Source organism: Geotrypetes seraphini, chromosome 1 (genome assembly GCF_902459505.1).
Source record: "Geotrypetes seraphini chromosome 1, aGeoSer1.1, whole genome shotgun sequence".
Lineage (NCBI taxonomy): Eukaryota > Metazoa > Chordata > Amphibia > Gymnophiona > Dermophiidae > Geotrypetes > Geotrypetes seraphini.
The window spans coordinates 480,504,849-480,530,194 of NC_047084.1; the positions used below are offsets into that span (position 1 = coordinate 480,504,849).

The 25,346-nt window shown below is 43.4% G+C and overlaps 1 protein-coding gene across 4 annotated transcripts in view; it reads right to left on the minus strand.

Moving 5' to 3' along the window:
• SPATA6L (spermatogenesis associated 6 like) overlaps positions 1–25,346 on the minus strand; it is a 200,189-nt gene that overhangs the window by 14,660 nt on the left and 160,183 nt on the right. For 3 of the 4 annotated variants that reach the window (XM_033925515.1, XM_033925542.1, XM_033925533.1), the window contains one exon: positions 12,080–12,139. The exons of the other annotated variant lie outside the window; for it this stretch is intronic. In XM_033925515.1, the coding sequence (XP_033781406.1) occupies positions 12,080–12,139 (60 nt within the window). The remainder of the gene's footprint in view (positions 1–12,079; positions 12,140–25,346) is intronic. 4 annotated transcript variants of the gene reach the window in all.

The following is a 25,346-nucleotide window of genomic DNA, read 5'->3' on the forward strand; positions in this document are numbered from 1 at the left end:
TTGGGCAAAAAGGGGGAGGCATTGCCCTGTACGTCCAGGAGGAAATAGAGTCTGTTAGAGAGGGGGAGATGGAACAAATGGTAAACTAGAGTCCCTCTGGATAAAGATTCCTGGACAAAAAGAAGCAGATATACAAATTGGCCTCTATTATCGACCACCAGGACAGACTGAAGAAACAGACAAAGAAATGATGGAGGAAATTCACAGTGGATGTAAATCAGGAAATGTAACGATCATGGGGGACTTCAACTTTCCGGGGATAGACTGGAAACTAGGAACGTCAAACTGCGGCAGAGAGACAAAATTCCTGGAGATGATAGGAGATTGTTTCCTTGAACAAATGGTGGGAGAACCGACAAGAGGAAACGCAATCCTGGACTTGGTTATAAATGGCATTACTGGAAGGACAGCAGATGTAGAAGTTACAGCCCCGCTGGGGACAAGTGATCACAATATGATCAATTTTACCATTGGCATCGGAAAGGGGAAGCCAATCAAGACTAAAACCACAACCTTTAACTTCAAAAAAGGAAATTACGACAGCATGAGAACCATGGTTAAAAAACGGCTCAAGAAGGGCAAAGCAGAAATCCATTCAGTTGAACAAGCATGGTCTCTACTGAAAAACACCATCATTGAAGCTCAGAATCTTTACATACCGAAGATATCCAAAGGAGGGCGAAAAAACAAAGGAGAACCAGCTTGGTTATCCAAAGAGGTGAAGGTTGCAGTAAGCGAGAAGAGGAACTCATTTAAAAAATGGAAACGGGAAAAAACGATGGAGGCCTGGAACTGTCACAAAATCGACCAGAAAAAGTGTCATAAAGCGGTAATACAAGCCAAAAAGGACTATGAAGAAAAGATAGCGCAAGAAAATAAAAACTTTAAGCCCTTTTTTAGATATATAAAAGGGAAGAAAACAACAAGAGAAACTGTGGGCCCTCTGAACGACCAAGGAATGATAGGGTCAATCAAAGAAGACAAACAGGTTGCTGATAGGTTAAATTCATTCTTTGCCTCTGTCTTCACAAACGAGGACATTACAACAATGCCAGACACTGGGAGGGTATTCACCAGAGGCATAGAGGAGAGCCTAACATCAATAAATGTGGAGTTGGACCAGATTTACTTTCAGATTGACAAACTAAAAAGTGATAAATCCCCTGGACCGGACGGGATTCACCCGAGAGTTTTAAAGGAACTTAAGATAGAAATTGGGGAACTACTACAATCCTTAGCTAACATGTCAATTAGAACCAGGCAAGTACCAGACGACTGGAGGATAGCAAATGTCATCCCAATTTTCAAAAAAGGATCAAGAGGTGAACCAGGAAACTACAGACCGGTGAGTCTCACATCGGTTCCTGGGAAGATAATCGAAACACTAATTAAAGACCGCATTGTACAACACTTGGATAAGCACAACCTAATGAGAGATAGTCAACACGGCTTCAGGAAAGGGAGGTCATGTTTGACAAATTTACTTCAATTCTTTGAGAAGGTTAACAAGCAAATAGATAGTGGAGATCCAGTGGACATAATTTACTTGGACTTCCAAAAAGCGTTTGACAAGGTTCCGCATGCAAGGCTTATGAGTAAACTATTAAGTCATGGAATAGGAGGAGAAGTGCACGGATGGATTGGAAATTGGTTAGAGAACAGAACGCAGAGGGTAACCATAAATGGGAAATTCTCGGAATGGGAAAAGGTGACCAGCGGTGTGCCCCAGGGCTCGGTTCTTGGTCCCATTTTGTTCAATATTTTTATAAATGACCTGGAAGAGGAAACAACTTGTAATATAATCAAGTTTGCGGATGATACAAAACTATGTCGGGCGGTTGGCTCTCAAAGGGACTGTGAGGATCTTCAGAAAGATCTAAATCAGCTGGAAACGTGGGCGATAAAGTGGCAGATGAGTTTTAACATAGACAAATGCAAGGTGATGCATCTGAGAAAGAAAAACAAAGAACATGAATACAAGATGTCGGGGGTGACATTAGCCAAATGCGAACAAGAAAGGGATTTGGGGGTGCTGATAGACAGAACCCTAAAACCATCGGCTCAATGTGCGGCGGCGGCGAAAAAAGCAAATAGGATGTTAGGCATGATTAAGAAGGGGATCACGAGTAGGTCGGAAGATGTTATAATGCAACTTTACAGAACAATGGTCAGACCACACTTAGAATACTGTGTCCAACACTGGTCTCCATACCTTAAGAAGGATAAAATTCTGTTGGAGAGGGTACAGAGGCGAGCCATGAAACTAGTCAAAGGCATGGAGAATTTAAGCTACATGGAACGCCTCGGAAAACTGGGACTGTTCACCCTCGAAAAGAGAAGACTGCGTGGGGATCTAATAGAGACTTTTAAAATATTAAAGGGATTTGATCAAATTGACCAGGAAGCAGCATTACTGACATTTTCAGATGTGACGCGGACAAGAGATCATAGCCTAAAACTGAATGGCAGCAGGTTCAGGACAAATGTCAGGAAGTTCTGTTTCACACAAAGAGTGGTGGGCGCTTGGAATGCTCTCCCGGAGGAGGTGGTGGTAGAAAATACTGTGCTGGGTTTCAAACGCATGTTAGATGCACACCTTCTTGCAGATCATATTGAGGGATACGGGAAAACCGGGTCTCCAAAAAGGAGCACCTAAATGGGCCTCCGTGTGTGCGGATCGCCGGACTAGATGGACCTTGGTCTGATCCGGTGAAGGCGTTTCTTATGTTCTTATACTAATTCTGTAATTACAAACGTAATTTATAGGGATGCCCCCAATCTGCACATGATCTACCCATTTCTGCACCCCTTTTTTTGACTGGTGTAAAATTTAAGCATGGATCTTGCGCCTAGGTTTATGCACATACTGTAACCCTTAAGTGATTTTAATTAACACCAATAATTGCTTGTTAGAATGCCAATTATTGGCTCTAATTAGCTAGTTATTTAATTAAATTGCATGCACAATTTGGGTATACACGATTTGGGTGCACACAATTTTTGACTTTTTAAATAGAATTAGGATGTAAATGTGCATGAAATTTTTTACAAAATTTTTTGAGGGGCATGTCTATGGTAGCAGTGAGTAAGTGTTCCCTTACTATACAGTGCAGCTATGTTACTGCATGCTAATTGATTAGCACAGAAATAGGGTGTGAGCCCTTACTGGTAAGTTCATATGCATTAATTGCAAAGATTAGTACATGTAGCATTCAAAACATTAAAAAAATTATCCCAGAGTCAGATGTCATCTTATAATAATGTCTTGCAATAATGACAATGTCCTTGAATTCGTGGTATGATATGTATGCTCAGAGACCTGGAAACCTATTGAAGGAACAAGTCCCCAAGTATTGGTCTCACCATCCAATCACTGCATATATTATTACTCTCATAAAGGCTAAGGGGCTCATAATCAAAAGAGAAAAATGTCCAAAAACTGGCCTGTCGGCACTTGGACGAACATTTCTCATAAACGTCCAAGTGCCGATAATAAAAACGGGTTTTGGACATATTTCTAAACGACTTAGGCCTTCATAGTGCCACTGAACGACCAAAGCTAAATGGGGCGTTTCGGGAGGCGTGTCAAGGGCGGGAGTTGGGCGGGACATGGGCTGGCTTAGACTTAGTCGTACCGCATGTATATCTGAAAGTTATACAGCCCACGATCGATGGAACTTGGACGTTGTGACTCAGACCATATAAAACATGGTCTAAGTCACAAAAACCCACCTAAAGTCACCAGATAAGCACTTTAAACACATAAAACAGACCCCCCCACACACTACCCCAGTGATCACCAATCCCCCCATCCCCATAAAAATTTTAATCATAACTTTAAAATTCTGCCTCCAGACCATCATCACCTGGCCGCCTAGCATAGGAAAGCCTAGTCGTGCTGCACAGAGGCGTCTTAAACCATCTTGGGAGTGGATTAGGGACCCATAGAGAGATAGACCCATGCCCATAAGCCCCTGTAATCACTGCATTGATATTGAAACATGTGCACTCCCCTATACACCCCCAAAACCCTTTTGTACTGGCATATAAGTGGCTCCTGCAGCCATAAGGGCTATTGGGGTGGTAGATAAGTGGGTCTAGGGGATTCTGGAGGTGGTTTGGGGGGCTCACCGTAACCTATAAGGGAGCTGTAGGGAGGAGAAGCCATGGTACCCTTTTTGTGAAGTTCACAGCAGTGCCCTGTAAGGTACCCCACTGTTTAGGTGGCATGTCTGGGTGTGCAGTCCATTACTTTGCAGACCCCTCCCACGTCCAACAGGTTTTGTTCTTGGCGTTTTGGACTTGGATGGAAGTTGGACGAAAATGTGGTATAAAGATGGACGATTTAGTGGCTTGGATGATCAGATCGGCAGGACGTATAGTTAAACGATTTTCTTAATAAAAAAAAAGTTAGACATATCTTTTGAAAATGTGTCTTAAGCTCTTTTTAACTTTGGATGACTTGCGAGACAGACGTAAACGGACTTAGATGTCCCTTTCGATTATGCCCCTCCACACATATACCGTATTTTCGCGGATATAACGCGCGCGTTATACGCGTTTTTACCTACCGCGCATACCCCTCGCGCGTTATATGCCTGAGCGCGGTATACAAAAGTTTTTAAACATAGTTCCCACCCCGCCCGACGCCCGATTCACCCCCCCAGCAGGACCGCTCGCACCCCCACCCCGAACGACCGCTCGCACGCGCTCCCACCCGCACCCGCATCCACGATCGGAGCAAGAGGGAGCCCAAGCCCTCTTGCCCGGCCGACTCCCCGACGTCCGATACATCCCCCCCCCCCCGGTAGGACCACTCGCACCCCCACCCCGAAGGACCGCCGACTTCCCGACAATATCGGGCCAGAAGGGAGCCCAAACCCTCCTGGCCACGGCGACCCCCTAACCCCACCCCGCACTACATTACGGGCAGGAGGGATCCCAGGCCCTCCTGCCCTCGACGCAAACCCTCCTCCCCCCCCAACGACCGCCCCCCCCAAGAACCTCCGACCGCCCCCCCAGCCGACCCGCGACCCCCCTGGCCGACCCCCACGACCCCCCCACCCCCCTTCCCCGTACCTTTGGTAGTTGGCCGGACAGACGGGAGCCAAACCCGCCTGTCCGGCAGGCAGCCAACGAGGAATGAGGCCGGATTGGCCCATCCGTCCTAAAGCTCCGCCTACTGGTGGGGCCTAAGGCGTGTGGGCCAATCAGAATAGGCCCTGGAGCCTTAGGTCCCACCTGGGGGCGCGGCCTGAGGCACATGGGCCCAACCCGACCATGTGCCTCAGGCCGCGCCCCCAGGTGGGACCTAAGGCTCCAGGGCCTATTCTGATTGGCCCACGCGCCTTAGGCCCCACCAGTAGGTGGAGCTTTAGGACGGATGGGCCAATCCGGCCTCATTCCTTCGTTGGCTGCCTGCCGGACAGGCGGGTTTGGCTCCCGTCTGTCCGGCCAACTACCAAAGGTACGGGGAAGGGGGGTGGGGGGTCGTGGGGGTCGCGGGTCGGCTGGGGGGGCGGTCGGAGGTTCTTGGGGGGGGCGGTCGTTGGGGGGGGAGGGGGGTTTGCGTCGAGGGCAGGAGGGCCTGGGATCCCTCCTGCCCGTAATGTAGTGCGGGGTGGGGTTAGGGGGTCGCCGTGGCCAGGAGGGTTTGGCTCCCTTCTGGCCCAACTACACAAAGGTACGGGGAAGGCGGGTGGGGGTGTCGTGGGGGTCGGCCAGGGGGGGTCGCGGGTCGGCTGGGGGACGGGCGGAGGTTCTTGGGGGGGGGCGGTCGTTGGGGGGAGGGGGTTTGTGTCGAGGGCAGGAGGGCCTGGGATCCCTCCTGCCCGTAATGTAGTGCGGGGTGGGGTTAGGGGGTCGCCGTGGCCAGGAGGGTTTGGGCTCCCTCCTGGCCCGATATTGTTGGGGAGTCGGCGGTCCTTCGGGGTGGGGGTGCGAGTGGTCCTGCCGGGGGGGGGATGTATCGGACGTCGGGGGGGGGGCATCAGGCTTTCAGGATGGGGACAGACCTTCAAGGGGGGACAGGACTTCAAGGGGGGACAGTGCACGGAAAGTCAGGGGGGGTGAACGGAGAGTCGGGACAGCGCACGGAAAGTCAGGGCAGTGCACGGAAGTCAGGGGGGGTGAACGGAGAGTTGGGACAGCGCACGGAAAGTCAGGGCAGTGCACGGAAGTCAGGAGGGGTGAACGGAGAGTCGGGACAGCGCACGGAAAGTCAGGGCGGGCGAAAGGAGCGTCGGGCATCATGCGCGGTATACCCGTGAGCGCGGTATACAAAAGTTTTTGTACATATCATCGTGGTTTCTGCGCGCTATACCCGTGTGCGCGTTTTACACGGGTGCGCGTTATATCCGCGAAAATACGGTAATTCAAATGGTTTTAAACTTGAAAATGATATGACATCTTCTGAGCTTATCTCTGACTTATCTCCAGGGTCCCAACATGGACTGTGTTTAATCTGCTGCCTCAGGGAACCCTCTGATAATAAATCCAAAGTTTGTTCAAAAAATGGGTTTCTTGTCTTCCAATCTTAACTGTTTTGCACCGAGCAAAAGAATCCCAAAGAAAAAAGTACTAAAAATACTGAATAAAGTGTGGAGAGCAGAGTGAACACAGTCCTGCAGGAACAAACTGAAGGTAGAGTTAGGAGCTCAGTGAAGTACAGAAGAAGCACAGAAAGAAAAAATCCACACAGGATTCTTTCAGCACATGGCACGAGGCCATGGGGACACTACCCATTGGTCTAGAACAGGGGTAGGCAATTCCAGTCCTCAAGAGCCACAGGCAGGTCAGGTTTTCAGGATATCCACAAATAAATATGTATGAAATGGATTTGCATGCACTGCCTCCTTGAGAAGTAAATCTATCTCAAGTATATTTATTGTGGATATCCTGAAAACCTGACCTGCCTGTGGCTCTCAAGGACCGGAATTGCCTACCCCTGGTCTAGAATATCTCACTTATTGCACTGGAATATATGTTAAAAGAGAAACCAAGAAAAATGATCCAGGAATTCCTGCCTAGATTTGCTCCTAGGGTGGCAAAAGTCTAAAGTCAAAGACATGACAAATTTTACAAAAATATTTTTAAAACGCAGTAACAAACTAGCATATAATCAATAAACTTTAAACACTGGACAACTATCTACTAGTCTTTCTCACAAAATGCTGTGATCAGCACAATACTTTAATTATCTAATGTCAATTCAGAATAATAGCATGCTAGGCTACGCTATCCCAACAGAAAGCAGCAGTATTTCAAAGCTAATCCACAAAGTCAAAGTCAAGAGAGAACAAGAAAAGTATACTGCTGATTACATTCCTGTACATAACTTTAATATTTTCCAGCTATCTAAATCAATGGTCTTCATTACACTTGGGCCACTTTGGATTCTAATGAGCTGAAGGAGATCCATCAAATATCTTCCCATGTGAGGCCATGACACTGCTGACCAATGTGTGTCAATAACATCCATGCCTACCAGACTACCTTCAAATTTCATTTGGGGATAACGTCAAGGTTGTGAGCATTTCCAAATGCATTCACTTTTGTCTACCAAGAAGTGCATTTACTTGGATCAAGGTGACATAGATAGGCTTTCCCTGCAGACGGACTGACATGACTCTATCAACTATCACAGATAACATTGTACTTTAGTACCGTCTTTGAAAGCTTATTATTGAGGATGAATACCACACCATTTTTCTTGTATGTTTCATGACCAGAGTAGCAGATCCAATGCTCGTTTGATAGAAAATGGCCCTGTCATTGTCATTTGAGCTCACTGATCCCTATCAAATCAATTTTGTTTTTTTCCAATTGATCTTTAACAATTTCCAGTTTTCCTTGATTCATGCTTCGTACGTTCCATGTTCCTATGTTGAGAATATCTTTACAGGTCCTGATCTCCCTTTTCTGTCCAACAACATCAGCATCATGACGTCCTGGTGGCTTTGATCCATCAGCTTCATAAACACTGGGCATAATCTGGGAGACAGTCAGCTCTTCCCTAATAGTATGGTGAGTGCCTTCTGACCTAGGGGACTATCTTCCAGCACTATATGTTGATTCTTTATGTCTCATCATCAAGTTTTCTTGGAAGAATTCATAATTAGATTGCCGGGCCTTTTTCTGTGCAGTATAAATTCAATGTTGTCGCCGTTGTCACATCAAGCGCGATCCTCCAACTCCAACACTGCCCATCTGCTGCTGCTCAGCATATGTGGGTACCAGTGCTGAATATCTGTGTATAATGCGGCCACCGACCCTTATCCCAGTACCAACAATATTTAGATCTGCCTTAATTTTGCCCTAACTTTATCTGGATAGTTTTCCATTTAGTGGATTGAATATTGCCATATACCTCCCAGCTCTGCCAGACTCTGTTCTCTGGACCACTCTGGCACTGCTTGGGCAGAGCCAAAGTAATCTGACCAGATTTTCAACAGTACTAATTGGTAAGTGCCACTGAAAATCTGGGCATGACCAGTGAATGGAACTTATGCGTATAGAAGCCTTTCCTATCCAGATTAGTCTCCCAAATTATTAATGCAATAAAATAGTAAAATGGAATAAAAACAAAAATCCATAAAACCGTTACCTGATTATACCCACTCCAAACCCAATCCAGCTCACTCTCTAATAATTAGAAATAGAATGGTTTACAAAAGTTTTCTAAATTTCAATAAATTAGTATCTTGCCATTCAAGCAATTTCATCTAACCTCTGTGCTCAAATTGAACTAACTTCAATTTTATTTGAGGCCAGTGAGTGTGGAACTCATCTGATTTATTCAGATTATGGAGTCTTTGACACTTCTTTTCGATTTAAAGCATCAGTCTTTGTGGACAGGCACCTTGCCTAGTTAGAGGTCACATCTTTGGTGAAACATAGAAAATGACAGCAGATAAAGACTATATGCACCTATCAAGCCTCCCCATATACATATCAACCACTAAGCTCTAAAATCCCTTCCTCTCCCTTATATATCTTTTGTGTTTGTCACATGCTTTCTTGAATTCAGATACAGTCCTCATCGCCACCATCTCAGTATTTTATTTTGAATTTATTGACTGAAATATGTTAGCTTCAAAAAATGTTTATAGCAGATGTCTTTGTACTGTGTTCAATAGAACAGTGGTTCCCAACCCTGTCCTGGAGGAACACCAGGCCAATTGGGTTTTCAGGCTAGCCCTAATGAATATGCATGAAGCAAATTTGCATGCCTATCGCTTCCATCATATGCAAATCTCTCTCATGCATATTCATTAGGGCTAGCCTGAAAATCCGATTGGCCTGGTGTTCCTCCAGGACAGGGTTGGGAATCACTGCAATAGAAAACAAAACACATTTATGTTTTTATTTCTCCAGTGTTGAAGTACCAGCTGAGTTTAACTTCTTGGGGTTCCCAGCTCAATTTTTTGTCTACTAATTTGTGATTCATTGTTCTGTATTTGGTGAGGGTCTGTCAGCATGATAAAAATGGCAGGTGAAACATGGAAACATGATGGCAGATAAAGGCCAAATGGCCCATCTAGTCTGCCCATCCACAGTAACCATTATCTCTTTCTCTCTCCGAGAGATCCCACCTGCCTATCCCAGCCCTTTTTGATAGAAACATGATGGCAGACAAAGGTGGGGAGCTTAGAGAGAAGGCAGGGAGGAAAAGGGATCAGGGGCCCTCCTTTATTTTATGTCTTGGGCACCAGCATGTCCAACACTGGCCCCAGCTCTGACCCTTCCTGTAACTGGTGGGGATCTCTAAGCACTGCCATCTGATCTCTTCCAAAGGTAGCTGGAATTCCCTTCTATCAGGCGTGGCAGTCATTGGCAGTATCCTTGAGCCACTGAAGTGTCATAATCTGTGGCTCAGAGATGTTGCTGCCTGCTAAGATTGGCAAAAGGGAGTTTTAGTCACCTTCTGAGGAAATCCTCATAAGCTAGAGTATTTATTTTTTATATTTATATGAGAGGCTCTGGCAGAGACCCATTTACATAGTAAGTATTCTTCCCAATTAATATTAGTGCCTTTGCTTATTTGGAAATGTAATTGGGAAGAATACATGCTTTATAAATGGGTCTCTGCCAGGGCCTCTAATGTACTTCAGTAGCATAATTAATTGATATAACTACTTCTGAAGGCTATGGGGCTCATAATCAAAAGAGAAAAACGTCCAAAAACCGGCCTAAGTTGGCACTTGGACGAACATTTCTCAAAAAAGTCCAAGTTCCGATAATAAAAACGGGTTTTGGACATATTTCTAAACGACCTAGGCCTTCATAGTGCCGCTCAACGTCCAAAGCTAAATGGGGCGGTTCGGGAGGCGTGTCGAGGGCGGGAGTTGGGCGGGACGTGGGCTGGCTTAGACTTAGTCATACAGTATGTAAAACCGAAAGTTTTACAACAGAGCTTAGACGGAACTTGGACGTTGTGACTTAGACCATGTAAAACATGGTCTAAATCACAAAAACCCACCTAAACTCACCAGATAAGCACTTAAAACATATAACACAGACCCCCATACACTACCCCAGTGATCACCAACCCCCCCACCCCATAAATATTTTATTCACAACTTTAAATTTCAGCCTCCAGACCATCATCACGTGGCTGCCTGGCATAGGAAAGCCTAGTCGTCCAGCCCAGAGGCAGCTTAAGTCATCTTGGGGGTGGGTTGAGGACCCATGCCCATAAGCCCCTGTAATGACTGCATTGATATTTAAACATGTGCACTCTCCTATACACCCCCAAAACCCTTTTTTACTTGCATATAAGTGGCTCCTGAAGCCATAAGGGCTATTAGGGTGGTAGATAAATGGGTCTAGGGGATTCTGGAGGTGGTTTGGGGGGCTCACCATGACCTATAAGGGAGCTGTAGTGAGGTGAAGACATGGTACCCTTTTTGTGAAGTTCACAGCAGTGCCCTGTAAGGTACCCCACTATTTAGGTGCCATTTCTGGGTGTGCAGTCCATCACTTTGCAGACCCCTCCCAAGTCCAACAGGGCTTGTTCTAGGCATTTTGGACTTGGAAGGAAAGTTGGACGGAAATGTGGTATAAAGATGGACGATTTAGTGGCTTGGACGATCAGATCGGCAGGACGTATAATTAGATGATTTTCGAAAGTAAAAAAAAGTTGGACGTCTCTTTCGAAAAAGTGTCTTAAAGGCTCTTTTTAACTTTGGACGACTTGCGAGATGGACGTAAATGGACTTAGACGTCCCTTTCGATTATGCCCCTCTATGGGTATAGGTGGGGGATTTTATAGAGACAAGCGGGGATGGGCTAGATTTCTGTCCCCATGCAACTCTCTATTTCAAAGTAAGCATATTTAGATCTTTAAGTCTGCCCTTGTGTGCTCTATGAGGACCACTGCCTTTTTTTAGTAGCCACTGTCTGGACTGACTCTATCCTGTTTTGGGGGGTGTGGTCTCCATAATTATACTCAGTACTCCAAATGAGGTCTGGCCAAAGACTTATCAAGAGGTACTATCACCTATTTTCTTGCTGGCCATTCTGCTTCCTATGCACCTAACCATCCTTCTGATGGTCAGTACCATCAGAAATCATTATATGACCTAGCAAATCTATCTGCTTTAGTCTCAGAACCTATGTCACTCTCTAGGTAAATGAATATAACCCAATATAGAAGTTTCTCATATAGGGAAAGGAGCTCCTTTCTATCTGTCAGTTCAACAGGTCCAAGTTCAAGTCTTACTCTAAGTTTCCCCAGAAAGAAAGAAGACTATTCCTGTTCAGCCCAAACAACCATTATCTCTTTGATTGAACCGTCCAAACAGTGTCGCTTTTTATCTACCTATAGGGGCTTGGATACAATTTTTTTCTACAGAAATGGAAAAAAATAACAGATTCCTGGGTACTCAGCATCATCAGGTCTGGATTTAACCTCAAGGTTTCTTTCCATTCTTCCCAAAAAACCTTCCAGTTGCTCTCACCTACCACATTCTCATACCAATTTCTTAAGAATGAGAATCATCTACATCAAGCCAGTGCAATAGAAACTGTTCCACTGTCAGAGAAATAATCAGGGGCTCTATTTCAAAAGCTTTCTCACCACAAAGAAGATGGGGAACTGGATCTCATCTTGGACCACAGGGACTTCAGCATTTTTTGCCTGAAAGAAAGGTTCAAAATGAACACTCTGCCCACCAAAATTCTTCCCTACATAACCAAATGCTGTTAGATCTCAATACTTTAACTCATATATCCTAACTGCAGAAGGTATCTTTGCTGCATCCTGTATTTATGTTTAGTTTGCAAATCCTCCATTTTAGACATTCCTCAGCTCCCAGGGTATTGACTTAGCAGCACACTCACAAGCAAAGTCTCCTGAATTTTTTTTTTTTTTTTTAACACTTTGAAGATTTGTTTCTAGCAGCACCATTTTCTTATCTGACCCTCTTCTTTACAGAGGGCTTTAAAGATCCTACAGTACTAGGGTTCCTCATAAATTCTGACAAGTCAACCTATTTAACAACAGAGATTTCCTTTATAGCATCACTTCTGGACTCATTCTAAGTGAAAGCCTGCCTTCTAAAGGACAAAGACTTATCCAATCTGTTCAAATAGTTTAATGTTTCCTTTGGTTCACAGTCAGAATCTACTTAAACATGTCAGCAAACTAAACTCCCCATTTGTCCCTCTTGTACACCGCAAAATAAAAAGGCCTCAATAGAACCTCAAGTTTCTATGGAATCAAAAGTTCTAGCCTTTATCTTCAAAGATATACCTGTCTGCCTCATTATATAACATGCTATAGTGGTGAACCTCAGAAAACAACCCAATCAAAGGACTCCCCTTTACAACTCAGGAGTATCTTTGTGTACTTATCACAGTGCTTCCAACAAGGGTTGATCCTCAGCCTATGCAGAGCCTCAGGTCAAAAGCTGCCAGCTTCTTCTAAAGTTAAGAGCAATATTTTATTCCAAGTATTTACTCGCCTCCTACATCAGTAATAATGATCCAGTCAGATAATCAGATGGCAACATGAATATAGAATTTTATAATCCTCACTAACATGTAGCAGTGTTTTAGAAAGGACTTTCAAATTGAAATGTATACATCCAAGACAAGATGTCTGTCTGAAGTTTTGCTAGTATCTCAGAATAGGAGCTACCAGCATAGAGTCTGTTCTAAAATACATGGTGAAATGGTATAGTGTCCTATTGTAGTGGAGGAGTGGCCTAGTGGTTAGAGCAGCAGTCTCTGTTCCCTGAGGTTGTAAGTTCAATTCTCACTGCAGCTCCTTGTGACTTGGAGCAAATCACTCAACACATTATTGCCCCAGATACAAATAAGTTCCTGTCTAAGATATGTAATATGCTTTGATTGTAACTACACAGGAAAAACAGTATATCAAGTCCCATCCCCTTTATCTCCTATTGTGGATTAAGAACTGGTTCAAAATAGGATTAAATGGCCAACACTCTCAATGGAGAAGGGTAGATAGCAGCATTCCCCAGGGGTCTTTGCAGTGATAGCTGCTTTATAACATATGTATAAATGATCTAGTGAGGGGAATAACTAGTGAGGTAATTAAATTTGCTATTGGTATAAAGGAGGGGGGGGGGGATTCACTAAACGGACCTACCGATCCGGGTCCAGGGGGGCTGATTCACGATGCATCCTCATGCAAATGAGGACGCTTGAAATCACGCCCCTAACCAACTGCATGGAACACTGAATAGCGATCCCGACACATGTGCAGACCATCTGTAGATGGTCTGCGCATGCTTACAGAGCAGCAACTTTTTTAAAAAACTTTTTTTGCTTCTTTTTTTCTTCATGAGCCCTTGGTTTTAATATACTTTAAACCCGCGGGCTAAAACCACAGGCTCGCAGTGCGGGGAAGGGCAGGAGAGTCAGGGTGGCAGGAGAGATTCGGGGCGAGAGCAGAGCAGCAAGTCGGGGCGGCAGGAGAGATTCGGGGCGAGAGCAGGGTGGCGAGTTGGGGCGGCAGGCAGGAGAGATTTGAGGCGAGAGCAGGGCAGCGAGTTGGGGCAGCAGGCAGGAGCTCGTGGGAGATAATAGATCTTGTTAACTGGAGGAATAAGGTCAGAGGAATACTTTAATATTTCCACCAAATATCCTTTAAACATATCATACAGGGAAATCCCAGAAGTTTGGGGAAAATTCAAAATTCGTACATTTTAATCAATTAAGAACATAAGAAATGCCTCTGCTGGGTCAGACCCGAGGTCCATCGTGCCCAGCAGTCCGCTCACGCGGTGGCCCAACAGATCCAGGACCTGTGCAGTAATCTTCTATCTATACCCTCTATCCCCTTTTCCAGTAGGAATTTGTCTAATCCTTTCTTGAACCCCAGTACCGTACTCTGCCCAATTACGTCCTCTGGAAGCGCATTCCAGGTGTCCACCATACGTTGGGTAAAAAAGAACTTCCTAGTATTTGTTTTGAATCTGTCTCCTATCAACTTTTCCGAGTGCCCTCTTGTTCTTTTATTATTCGAAAGTTTGAAGAATCTGTCCCTCTCTACTCTCTCTATGCCCTTCAGGAGGGAAGAAGAAAACAGAAAAGAGAGGGAGCAAACTTGGAAATGGGAAAGGTGACCTTCCCTAATCTCTCCAGTGGAGCACTGCTCAATAGGAACACTTTTCTGAAACCTGGACAATCCACTCCCATGTAGAAGGTCTAACTCCCAACGTCCATCTTTTTGGACACAGATGTTCATTCTCCTTCTGAAATGCCCTATTGCCCCCTTGCTATTTGGACATTTTTCAGTTTTAGACATCCACATCCCATTTTTGCAAAATCAGAACTTAAGATATCTAGTTTATTGATAACTAAATGTGAATGACACTTCTGAAATAAGCATCCAAGCCACCTACATTCTGGGGAAACAAATCTTTTTGGACGCAGACATTCATTCTCTTTCTGAAATGGGAAATAGCTATATTTTGGGCCCACCCTAGTCCCACCTAAAACACACACAGACCACGCATACAAGGTCTGACAATTAAGTTTGCAAACTCATCCTAGAAAAAGTGTTACATACCTCATTGCTGAATATCACTACGGTCACCTTCGAAGAACTCCCTCTTGGGAAGCTACGCACTGATGCCAGTATCTAGTCCATCCTTCAAAGAAATTTTGGAATTCTTTTCTGGAATGGCCATCAGAGCTGTTGTTGTATTACCCTTGATTTCTTGAATGTCATCAAAATGTCTTCCTTTCAATATTTCCTTTATCTTCTGGTAAAGAAAAAAGTCATTGGGGGCCAGATCAGTTGAGTAGGAAGGGTGTTCCAATACAGTTGTTTTCTGGCTAAAATCTTCCTCACAGACAGTGCCATATGAGCTGGTGAATTGTTGTGATGCAAGAGCCATGAGTGGTTGGCGAAAAGATCAGGTTGTTTTTATCTAACTTTTTCACACAGCCTTTCAGGCACTTCCAAACAGTAAACTTGGTTATCTGTTCGGCTGGTACAAATTCATAATGAAGTTTCAAGTTTTATTTAAAATTTGATTTACACGCTTATCAAATATTTCTAAGTGATTACAATTCTAAAATGAACAATCCCTCTGATATCAAAAAAGGTTAGCAACATCATTTTGACTCTTGATTTGGACAGGTGGATCTTTTCTAGTTGTGCACTTTGACACTTTGTTTCAGGGTCATATTGGTACACCTATGTTTCATCACCAGTGATAACATGGCCCAAAACATCTTCTTGCCTCTTCAAATGATCTTGGCAAACTTCGACTCTCCTTTGCTTATGTTCATTGGTGAGCTCATTCACACACATTTATCATGCCAGTATTTTCAGTTAAAATTTTCCTGTTTCTCTATCGATAATTACTTGGTCTGCTATGCTTCTCAGTCAGCTGATGTTTTTGATGTACAATTCAACAAATCTTTGCAATGTTTTCATCAGTTCTGTTCATTACTGGCTTCCCTGACCTTTCTTCATCAGTGACACTTTCTCTCCCCTCAGAAAAACGTTTAATCCATTTGTACACTGCTGTTTTCTTCATTGCATTATCCCCATAAACTTGGACTATCACGTCCATTATTTCACTTCCATTTGCTAAGTTTAACAAGAAATTTAATGTTTGTTCATTGCTCTAATTCAAGCTCCGACACAAAAACATGCACACAAAATCATGCAACAATAATAATGAATAGCACTCAAAAAGACACCGCCACATGTTGACACAAACACACCTGAGACACTGATATACCAAGGTTATGAAACCTTACCAAGTTGTTTGTATAGTGCTGCCAAAGTAAGTGCACGGAGGTAAGTTCATGAACTTAGACCTCATATAATAAATGTAAACAGAAAGGCAATATATCAAATCCCATTATCTTTCTTTACCTTACTATGCCCCATTGCCCCTTTGCTATTTGGACATTCTTTAGTTTTAGACATTCACATCCCAGCTTTGTAAAATCAGAACTTAAGATGTCTAGTTCATGGATATCCAAATGAAAATGGCACTTCTGAAATAAGCACAATAGCCATCCAAGCCACCTACATTCTGGGGAAACAAAACAACTTGGAGATCACCTCCGGGGTTGTGGGAATCCCGTGATGATGAAAGTAGTTCCTGTGGGGCTCTCACGGTGGCGTACCTGCCTCTCAGTGACCACCTACCAACTCAGGATCTTCCAAGAACTGCCTTCTCCTCCCCTCAATAATTTAGGGCAGTTGCACCTGCTTTCTGCCCTTAACAGACATCTCTCTTCAAAAGGTCTTGGGTAGTTTCACAAGTGGTTCCTGGAGCTCAAATTCTACAGTAAATATTCAATGATGGAGAATTCTTCAAATAGGCTTGTTTGCCCTGAGTGAAAACACAAAATGACCCATCTTGCACAAGATGCTCTAGCCAGAGACTGAATCAGTCTCTCTTCTACGCTTAGTCATCCATTTAAATACTAGCCAAAATCCTACACAAATTTCAATTTCAGTGAATCTCTCAGTATCCTATTACCTTAACAAAGCTGGTTTTCCTTTTTCAAAAGACTCTTTCGTATATGTTCTAAATCTTTCAAGTCTTAGTAACAGAAGATCAGGATGCTCACTTGCACTCCAACTTCAAATACTTACCTTTGAGTACATGTTGCCTACTTAACACATCCTTATAAATTGGGCTCTAGCATTCCAGTGTTTAATTGTAACCAAACTGATAAGAGGTTTTCTTCATGTAAAACCTTTAATTCAAAGCCTCAAGTCCCATAGGACCTGAATATTATGCTTTATTTCTCTCTTAAAGAGGCCAAGTCGATGAAATCCTCATCACTAAAGAACTTAACATAGGAAGATACTTTTTCTAACTGCAGACAATTTGATTAGTAAAATTAATGAGTTTCAGGCCTTCATCATCATATTTGCCTTATACACAATTTAATCTTAATAAGGTAGTCCTACATACCTATCCTACCAATTAGCTCACTTGAATTTAATAGAAGTGTTTACTATTTGTTGGAAGTAGAACTACATGCAGGAAAGCAGAACAGACAGTTAGATCTCACATAAAAGAGGCTAGCAGTTTTCTTCTGACTTTCAAGTTTTTATTAAAATTTGATTGAGTCGCTTATCCAATTTCTAAGCGAGATACAAATTAAAATATAATAGGAAAAACAAAAACATGACTAAAATAAAAACAATGACAATAACAGGACAATTAAAAGAATTTAAATGAAATATCAAATAAATGGTGTACTAATGGTAGACAGATTGAATGATAAACATGAGACAGAAAGGAAGCTTGTTTGAAGCTACAAGTTATATAGGAAAGAAAGACGAATAAGGAACAAACAAAAGGATGGGGAACATTGCTACTTGTTTCTGTAGAGGAATTTGAAAAATGAAAAGAGTAAAAAAATAAAATGTTGAAGGCTCGTGAGTAGGCCCTTGAAGGTTATTCTCCTCCCTTACGGGAGCTGGAAGGGTATTCCAAAATTATGGAACCACCACTGAAAAAAATGTCATGCCTTTTTGTTCCTATTATTCGGAGGGAAGGACTGTAAGCAATTTATGGTCGAATGATCTAAGAATCCGGGATTGCTCATATGGAATAAGATATTTATCGATGAATTGAGGTGATTTGGAATGTATTGTTTTAAATGTTAATAATGAAATTTTATAAGAAATTCTTTGATTGTTAACCAATGGGCATTCCGAAGTAATGGGATTACATGGTCATATTTCCTAGTTCTTGTTATTAGTTTGATTGCAGCGTTTGAATTATTTGAAGGTGTCTTAATTCTTTCTGAGTTATTCCTGTTGCAGTAATCCAGTTCTGCAATGATTAATGAGTGAACTAATATATTCAGAGATTTCGGTTCTAGGAATTTAGAGATTGACCGAATCATCCTGAGCTTAAAAAAAACAGGATTTAATTACAGAGCTTATGTGATTGTGGAATGTCTATTTTTTTTTTTTTATCAAAGATAACTCCTAAAATTCAGATTAACTGTGAGAAAGATGAAAATTTTAGTAGGTATTTTGCTCTCTTCTTTCAACAGGTGCAAAAACAAGGATCTCCAGCAGAGGGGGAGAAGAAGCTGTGCTGAAAGATGATGCCTGAAGTTACCAGATTCTGTTTAATGAACATCCAACTTCAATTTTTCCTCAAACTGAAGAACAAGTATAAATCCCTGAAAGTAGAGGAGGTAAGAATATACCAGAAAGAGAAACCAAACCTCAAAAAAATCTAAAGTTAGTGGATTAGTGACTAGTAGGAAGAGAAGGGAGAGGAAGGAAGAAGGTATAAGTACAAAAGGAGATCATCCATACTCTTGACTGTAACTACCTCTTGCTTATTGTCTCCCAAGAACAGTCCGTTACAATTTATACACATCTTTATGTCTCCTTCAACTATAACAGACTTGGCATTCCTGTAGCAAAGTATACAATAGCTAATTTCATAGTGTCTTGTATTCAGTTGGAATGCCTTTACCCAACAGAGTCAAGCCTCATCAATTCAGTCACTGCTGCTATTGTAGCTCTCTTGAAATTCTCTTCACTAGAGAGCAGCTACTTGGTATTCACTCTATTCCAGTGTCTCTCAAACTGTGTGCCAAGGCACAGTGGTGTGCCTCAAAGAGATTCCGGGTGTGCCATGAGAGATTCCAGAATTTTACTTTATTTATTAAAATTCCCTTCATAAGTATATACCAGATGGGATGACATGTATGTTGTGTACGCGAGAGTCTGTCAATGTTATGACTGTCTGTGTGTGCAAGGATATAACTGTTCAGACAAGCATCAGACAGGTATATCTTTGACGTGATTGGTCCTTGAAACCTAAAGGCAAGTAATTTTATTTTTTATGCAATAGTTATCCTAACTTGAGCAACAAAGCAATCAAGGCTTTGTTACTGTTTGGATCTTCTTATCTTTGCAAACTTGGATTTTCAGCTGACAGAAATTACTATTACTGCTACTATTTATCATAAGAACATAAGAATTGCCGCTGCTGGGTCAGACCAGTGGTTCATCATGCCCAGCAGTCCGCTCCAGTGGCAGCCCCTAGGTCAAGGACCTGAGCCCTGAGTCTAGCCTTACCTGCGTATGTTCTGGTCTAGCAGGAACTTGTCTAACTTTGTCTTGAATCCCTGGAGGGTGTTTTCCCTTCGACAGTCTCCGGAAGAGCTTTCTGGTTTTCCACCACTCTCTGGGTGAAAAAGAACTTCCTTACATTTGTATGGAATCTATCCCCTTTTAACTTCAGAGAGTGCCCTCTCATTCTCCCTACCTTGGAGAGGGTGAACAACCTGTCTTTACCTACTAAATCTATTCCCTTCATTATCTTGAACGTTTCAATCATGTCCCCTCTCAGTCTCCTTTTTTCAAGGGAGAAGAGGCCTAGTTTCTCTAATCTCTTACTGTATGACAACTCCTCCAGCCCCTTAACCATTTTATTCGCTCTTCTCTGGACCCTTTCGAGTAGTACCGTGTTCTTCTTAAAGTTCGGCGACCAGTGCTGGATGCAGTATTCCAGGTGGGGTCGTACCATGGCCCGGTACAGCGGCATGATAACCTATGATCTGTTCATGATCCCCTTCTTAATCATTCCAAGCATTCTGTTCGCCCTTTTCGCCGCCACCACGCATTGCGCGGACGGCTTCATCGACTTGTCGACCAATACTCCCAAGTCTCTTTCCTGGGGGGTCTCTCTGAGTACTGCACCAGACATCCTGTATTCGTGTACAAGATTTTTGTTACCGACATGCATCACCTTACACTTATCCATGTTAAACTTCATTTGCCATGTCACGGCCCATTTCTCGAGCGTAATTATGTCCTGTTGCAGGTCTTCGCAATCCTCCTGTGTCTTCACTACTCTGAATAACTTCATATCGTCTGCAAATTTAATCACCTAACTTGTCGTTCCAATTTCCAGGTCCTTTATAAATATGTTGAAGAGCATAGGCCCAAGCACCGAACCCTGCGGCACTCCACTGATGATGCTTTTCCAGTCCGAGTATTGTCTATTTACCCCCACTCTCTGTTTTCTATCCACCAACCAGTTTTTGATCCACGTATTTCACCCTCAATCCCATGGCTCACAATTTTTCAAAGTAGTCGTTCATGCGGGACCTCGTCAAACACCTTCTGAAAATCCAGATATACAATATCAACCGGATCACCTTTATCTATCTGCCTGTTAACTCCCTCAAAGAAGTGCAGCAAGTTTGTCAAGCAAGATCTTCCTTTGCTGAAGCCTGCTCAGAAGAGCTTACAATCTAACATGGACAGACAGACCTGACATGTAGGGTTGGAAATGCAGAACCCAAGGTGAGAGGAGTTAGGAGTCGAAAGAACTCTTAGAGGTGGGCTTTTAACTGGGCCTTGAACAGTGCCAGAGATGGAGCCCATTGTAGGGATTTGGGCAGCTTGTTCTATGCATACAGCGCAGCAAGGCAGAAGGGACAGAGTCTGGAGCTGGCAGTGGAAGACAAGGGCATAGATAGGAGGGACTTACCAACTGAGTGGACTTCACGGGGGGATAATAAGGGGAGATATGCGAAGAGAGATAGTAAGGGGCAGCCGAGTGAGTGCATTTGTAGGTCAGTAAGAGGAGTTTGAATTGTATTTGGAAACGGATGGGAAGCCAATGAAGTGATTTTAGGAGAGGGGTAACATGAGTAAAGCGACTCTCCTGGAATATGAGTCATGCAGCCAAATTCTGGATGAATTGGAGGGGAGCGAGATGTCTAAGCAGAAGGCCTGAGAATAGCGAGTTGCAGTAGTCTATGCACAAGGTGATGAGGGTGTGGATAAGTGTTTTGGCAGTATGCTCAGAGAGGAAGGGCCAGATTTTAGTAATATTATACAGGAAGAAATGGCAGGTTTTAGCGATATGTTGTATCTGGGCAGTGAAGGAGAGAGAGGAGTCAAAGATGACCTTGAGATTATGAGCAGACAAAACAGGAAGGATGAGAGTGTTGTCCACAGAGAAAGAGAATGAGGGAAATGGAGAGGTGGGTTTAGGCGGGAAGATGAGCAACTCTGTTTTAGCCATATTCAATTTTAGATGGCGATGAGACATCCAGGTTGCAATGTCAGACAGGCAGGCTGAGACTTTGGTCTGGGTTTCAGTAGAGATATTTGGCGCAGAGAGGTAGATCTTGGAGTCTTCAGCATAGACTGTGATACTGTGAGGAAGTGTAGATTGAGAAAAGGAGTGGTCCCAGGACAGAGCCCTGAGGTACACCAATCGATAGTGAGAAGTCTGTGGAGGAGGAACCACCATTGCATACACTGAAGGTGTGATGGAAGAGACAGGAAGAAAACTAACAGAGGGCAGAACCCTGGAATCCCATCAAGGACAGCGTATCAAGGAGTAGGCTGTGATTAACAGTATCAAAGGCAGCAGACAGATCAAGAAGGATGAGGATAGAGTAGAGGCCTTTCAATCTGGCCAAGAGCAGGTCATTGAAAACTTTAGTAAGGGCAGTTTCTGTGGAATGCAGGGGCGAAAACCTGACTGAAGCGGATCCAGAATAGCATGGGATCCAGGCAACAGTGTTAAACAGCATGTTCAAGTAACTTGAATAAGAAGGGGTGGAGGGAGATGGGGTGATAGTTGGAATCGAAAAAAAAGAGAACAACTGTAGATGGTGGATGAAGAAATGCGTGTTTGTCAACTATTGAGCTGAGTTTAGAGTTAATTTGCACTCAAAAACAAGCACATTTATCACATTGATTAGCAATTCTATTCTATATACTTTAGTTTTGCTGTTGTTCGTTACCCATGCATACTGTAGCTTAAAGACCTTTAAATAAAAAACTCTCAAATTTTTTGTTGGTTTTGCAATTTTATAATTTCAAATTTTAATGTGCCGCAAAAAGCTTTTGCTTTGTTTATTATGCCAGAGCTAAAAAAGTTTGAGAGATACTGCTTTATACCATCGCTTCATACTACTGCCTGGATCAGAGTTCGATCAGGGCAGTGCATTTAGCCAAGAGTACTGTATGCCTGATTCAATCCTGCTTATCTTCATAAATAGCAGAATTATCTGGTACACAAGTTCATTAACCTACCTATGAGTTAGATATGAGCTTTAAACTAACAGAAGACTGAAGAAACTATTGCATGCATGGTTGTGCATGCTCAGAACTTATTTTTGAACTCTAAGTAAACTGTCTCATCCCATAGCTGTCAGATGAAATCACCCCACTTGTATATTCTAATTAATCCTGCTATGTACAGAGAACCCCTATTACTGGTAAGCAATTTTAGTAGACTCAGGGACCCTTTTATCAAGCCGCGCTAGCGGTTTAACACATGTAATAGTGCGCGCTAATCCGCTGGCTACGCTAGCTGCTACCGCCTCCTCTTGAGCAGGCGGTAGTTTTTGGCCAGCGCAGGAGTTAACACGTGATGAAAAGTCACGCGCATTAACCTCGCTAGCGCGGCTTGATAAAAGGAGCCCTCAGTATATTCTCTCAATTTAAATATAGGGTTTGCAGTAGAAAAGCAGAATATTACCTCCTCTTTATCTGCAGGGGTCCGCATAATTGTAGTTATTCCTCAATTTTTTCATGAACTTTTGCAGTCTATCTCTTGCTGCAGCACATCCGTGAGCAAGTTAAACATGGCCTATATACAGGAGGGATGTTATCTTTATCTGCAGTGTCTGTACTATCATTACCATCATTAGTTTCAATGCTTAATCTATGTGTGAGCACCTTTTTATTTTGAGTGATGTGTGGCCAGTATGAATATTCCTTTTTTCTTCCTGTCATACTTGAATTGTAGTAGTCACCTTTACTGAGGGTCACCATGTGAAGGTACTCAGCAAGATTTGGTGAGAGCAATTTGTTCTCTCATCCTCAGAGATGCACAACAATTCACGAACATTACTGCTGAATTTTAGGTCGTGTTCTCTGTTGACCTCACAGTTTTGCTGAATGTGCTATCTAGTGTCTTGCTTTCTATCTCTTGAATTCTGCTTTGTCTGTAGAGAATTCTTTCACATTTCCTCTTCTTCTCTTAGTTTCACCATCACATGTTAGTTCTCAGGATGCATAACTAGTTGGCAAAAGTATTATAAACTTCAGAAGTGAAAAAAAAGATCTTCCAACCATCAAGATGCTGAGAAGGACCTAGCAGCTCCCATATTGTATATATTATGGATGTGTAATATGTTATTGACACATGAAAATGAGGAGACATTTCAAGTTTATTGTATATTTGATATCCCACCTATCATTACATCTAGGCAGTTTACAATAAAAATACAAGCTTAAAACCGAAGGGAGAACCCACCCCCTCCACACACACGAAATTTCATGCCTTTTCATTTTGCTGCCCATAGTGTACTACTGGTGGAATTCTGCGCAATTTCTCAGCACAGAATTTCAGTAGAATTCCTCATTCAGAATTCTGCACAGACCTTCAGTCCAGCTCCTGACCTGACAACCTCCCTCCACTGCACGAGTCTGACCTCTGACACACACCCCCACCATGTGATCCGAATATGTCCTATCTGCTGGCCTCCCAAAGCAGCAGCAGTGGGGTTGGTGGCAAGCTGGCAGAGGCAGTGCTGTGCCGCATTTCTTTCTGTACATGGATGGTGTGGCAGAAGGAAGACCTTGATGTGGCTGGATGCAAGTAGCCTGTTCCCAGCACTGCATCTGCTGGCTGGCCAGCCCGCTGCCATCACTACTGCTCCTTTGGGAGGTCCGCAGGTAGGACAGATGTTGGAGATGTCGGATCACTTGGGGAGTGGGAGGGATTGGATGGAGAGAGGCCACAATTGCACAGAGGAATGGAGGAGGAGGATGAGAGGACTACAAGTGGGGGTAGAGGAGAGAACATTGATGCTGGACCCACAGGGGAGAGGAGGGGAAGGAACATGGATGTTACACTGCCAGTGGAGGAGAGAGGAGGGGATATGGATGCTGGATTGCAAGTGGGGGGGGGGGAGGAAGAGGAGAGGACCCATGGGGGGAGAAGTGCAGGGGACTTGGATACTGGATGCTGGACCCATGGGGGGAGAAGTGCAGGGGACTTGGATACTTCATTACAAGTTAGGTTGAGAGGAGGGGATATGGATACTGGACCTATGGGGGGTTAGGAGAGGGGACATGGTTGTTGGACCCATGAGGGAAGGACAGGGGAGGGGACATGGATGCTGGACATGTAAGTAAGGGGGGGGAGAGGAGAGGACATGGATGCTGACCTATTGTTAGTGATCTGTAATCTGTCACTAAAATCATCTGTAGTACCTGAAGATTGGAGGGTAGCCAAAATTATGCCAATTTTTAAAAAGGGTTCCAGGGGAGATCTGGGAAATTACAGACCGGTAAGCCTGACTTCAGTCATGCAATAGGTGGCAAAGTTCAGTTGTGGATTAGGAATTGGATATGGGATAGAAAACAGAGGGTAGGGTTAAATGATCATTTTTCTCAATGGAGGAGAATAAACAGTGGAGTGCCACAGGGATCTGTACTGGGACTGGTGCTATTTAATTTATTTATAAATGATCTGGAAACTGGAATCACGACTGCGGAGATTAAATTTGCAGATGACACTAAACTGTTCAAAGTTGTTAAAACCCATGCAGATTGTGAAAAATTGCAGGCAGACCTTAGGAAATTGGAAGACTTGACGTCCAAGTGGCAGAGGAAGTTTAATGTGGACAAATGCAAAGTAATGCACATTGGGAGGAATAACCCAAATCACAGTTACTAGATGCTAGGGTCCACCTTGGGGGTTAGCACCCAAGAAAAGGATCTGGGTGTCATTGTAGACAATACGATGAAACCTTCCACCTAATGTGTGGCGGCGGCCAAAAAAGCAAACAAAATGCTTGGAAATATTTTAAAAGGGATGGTTAATAAG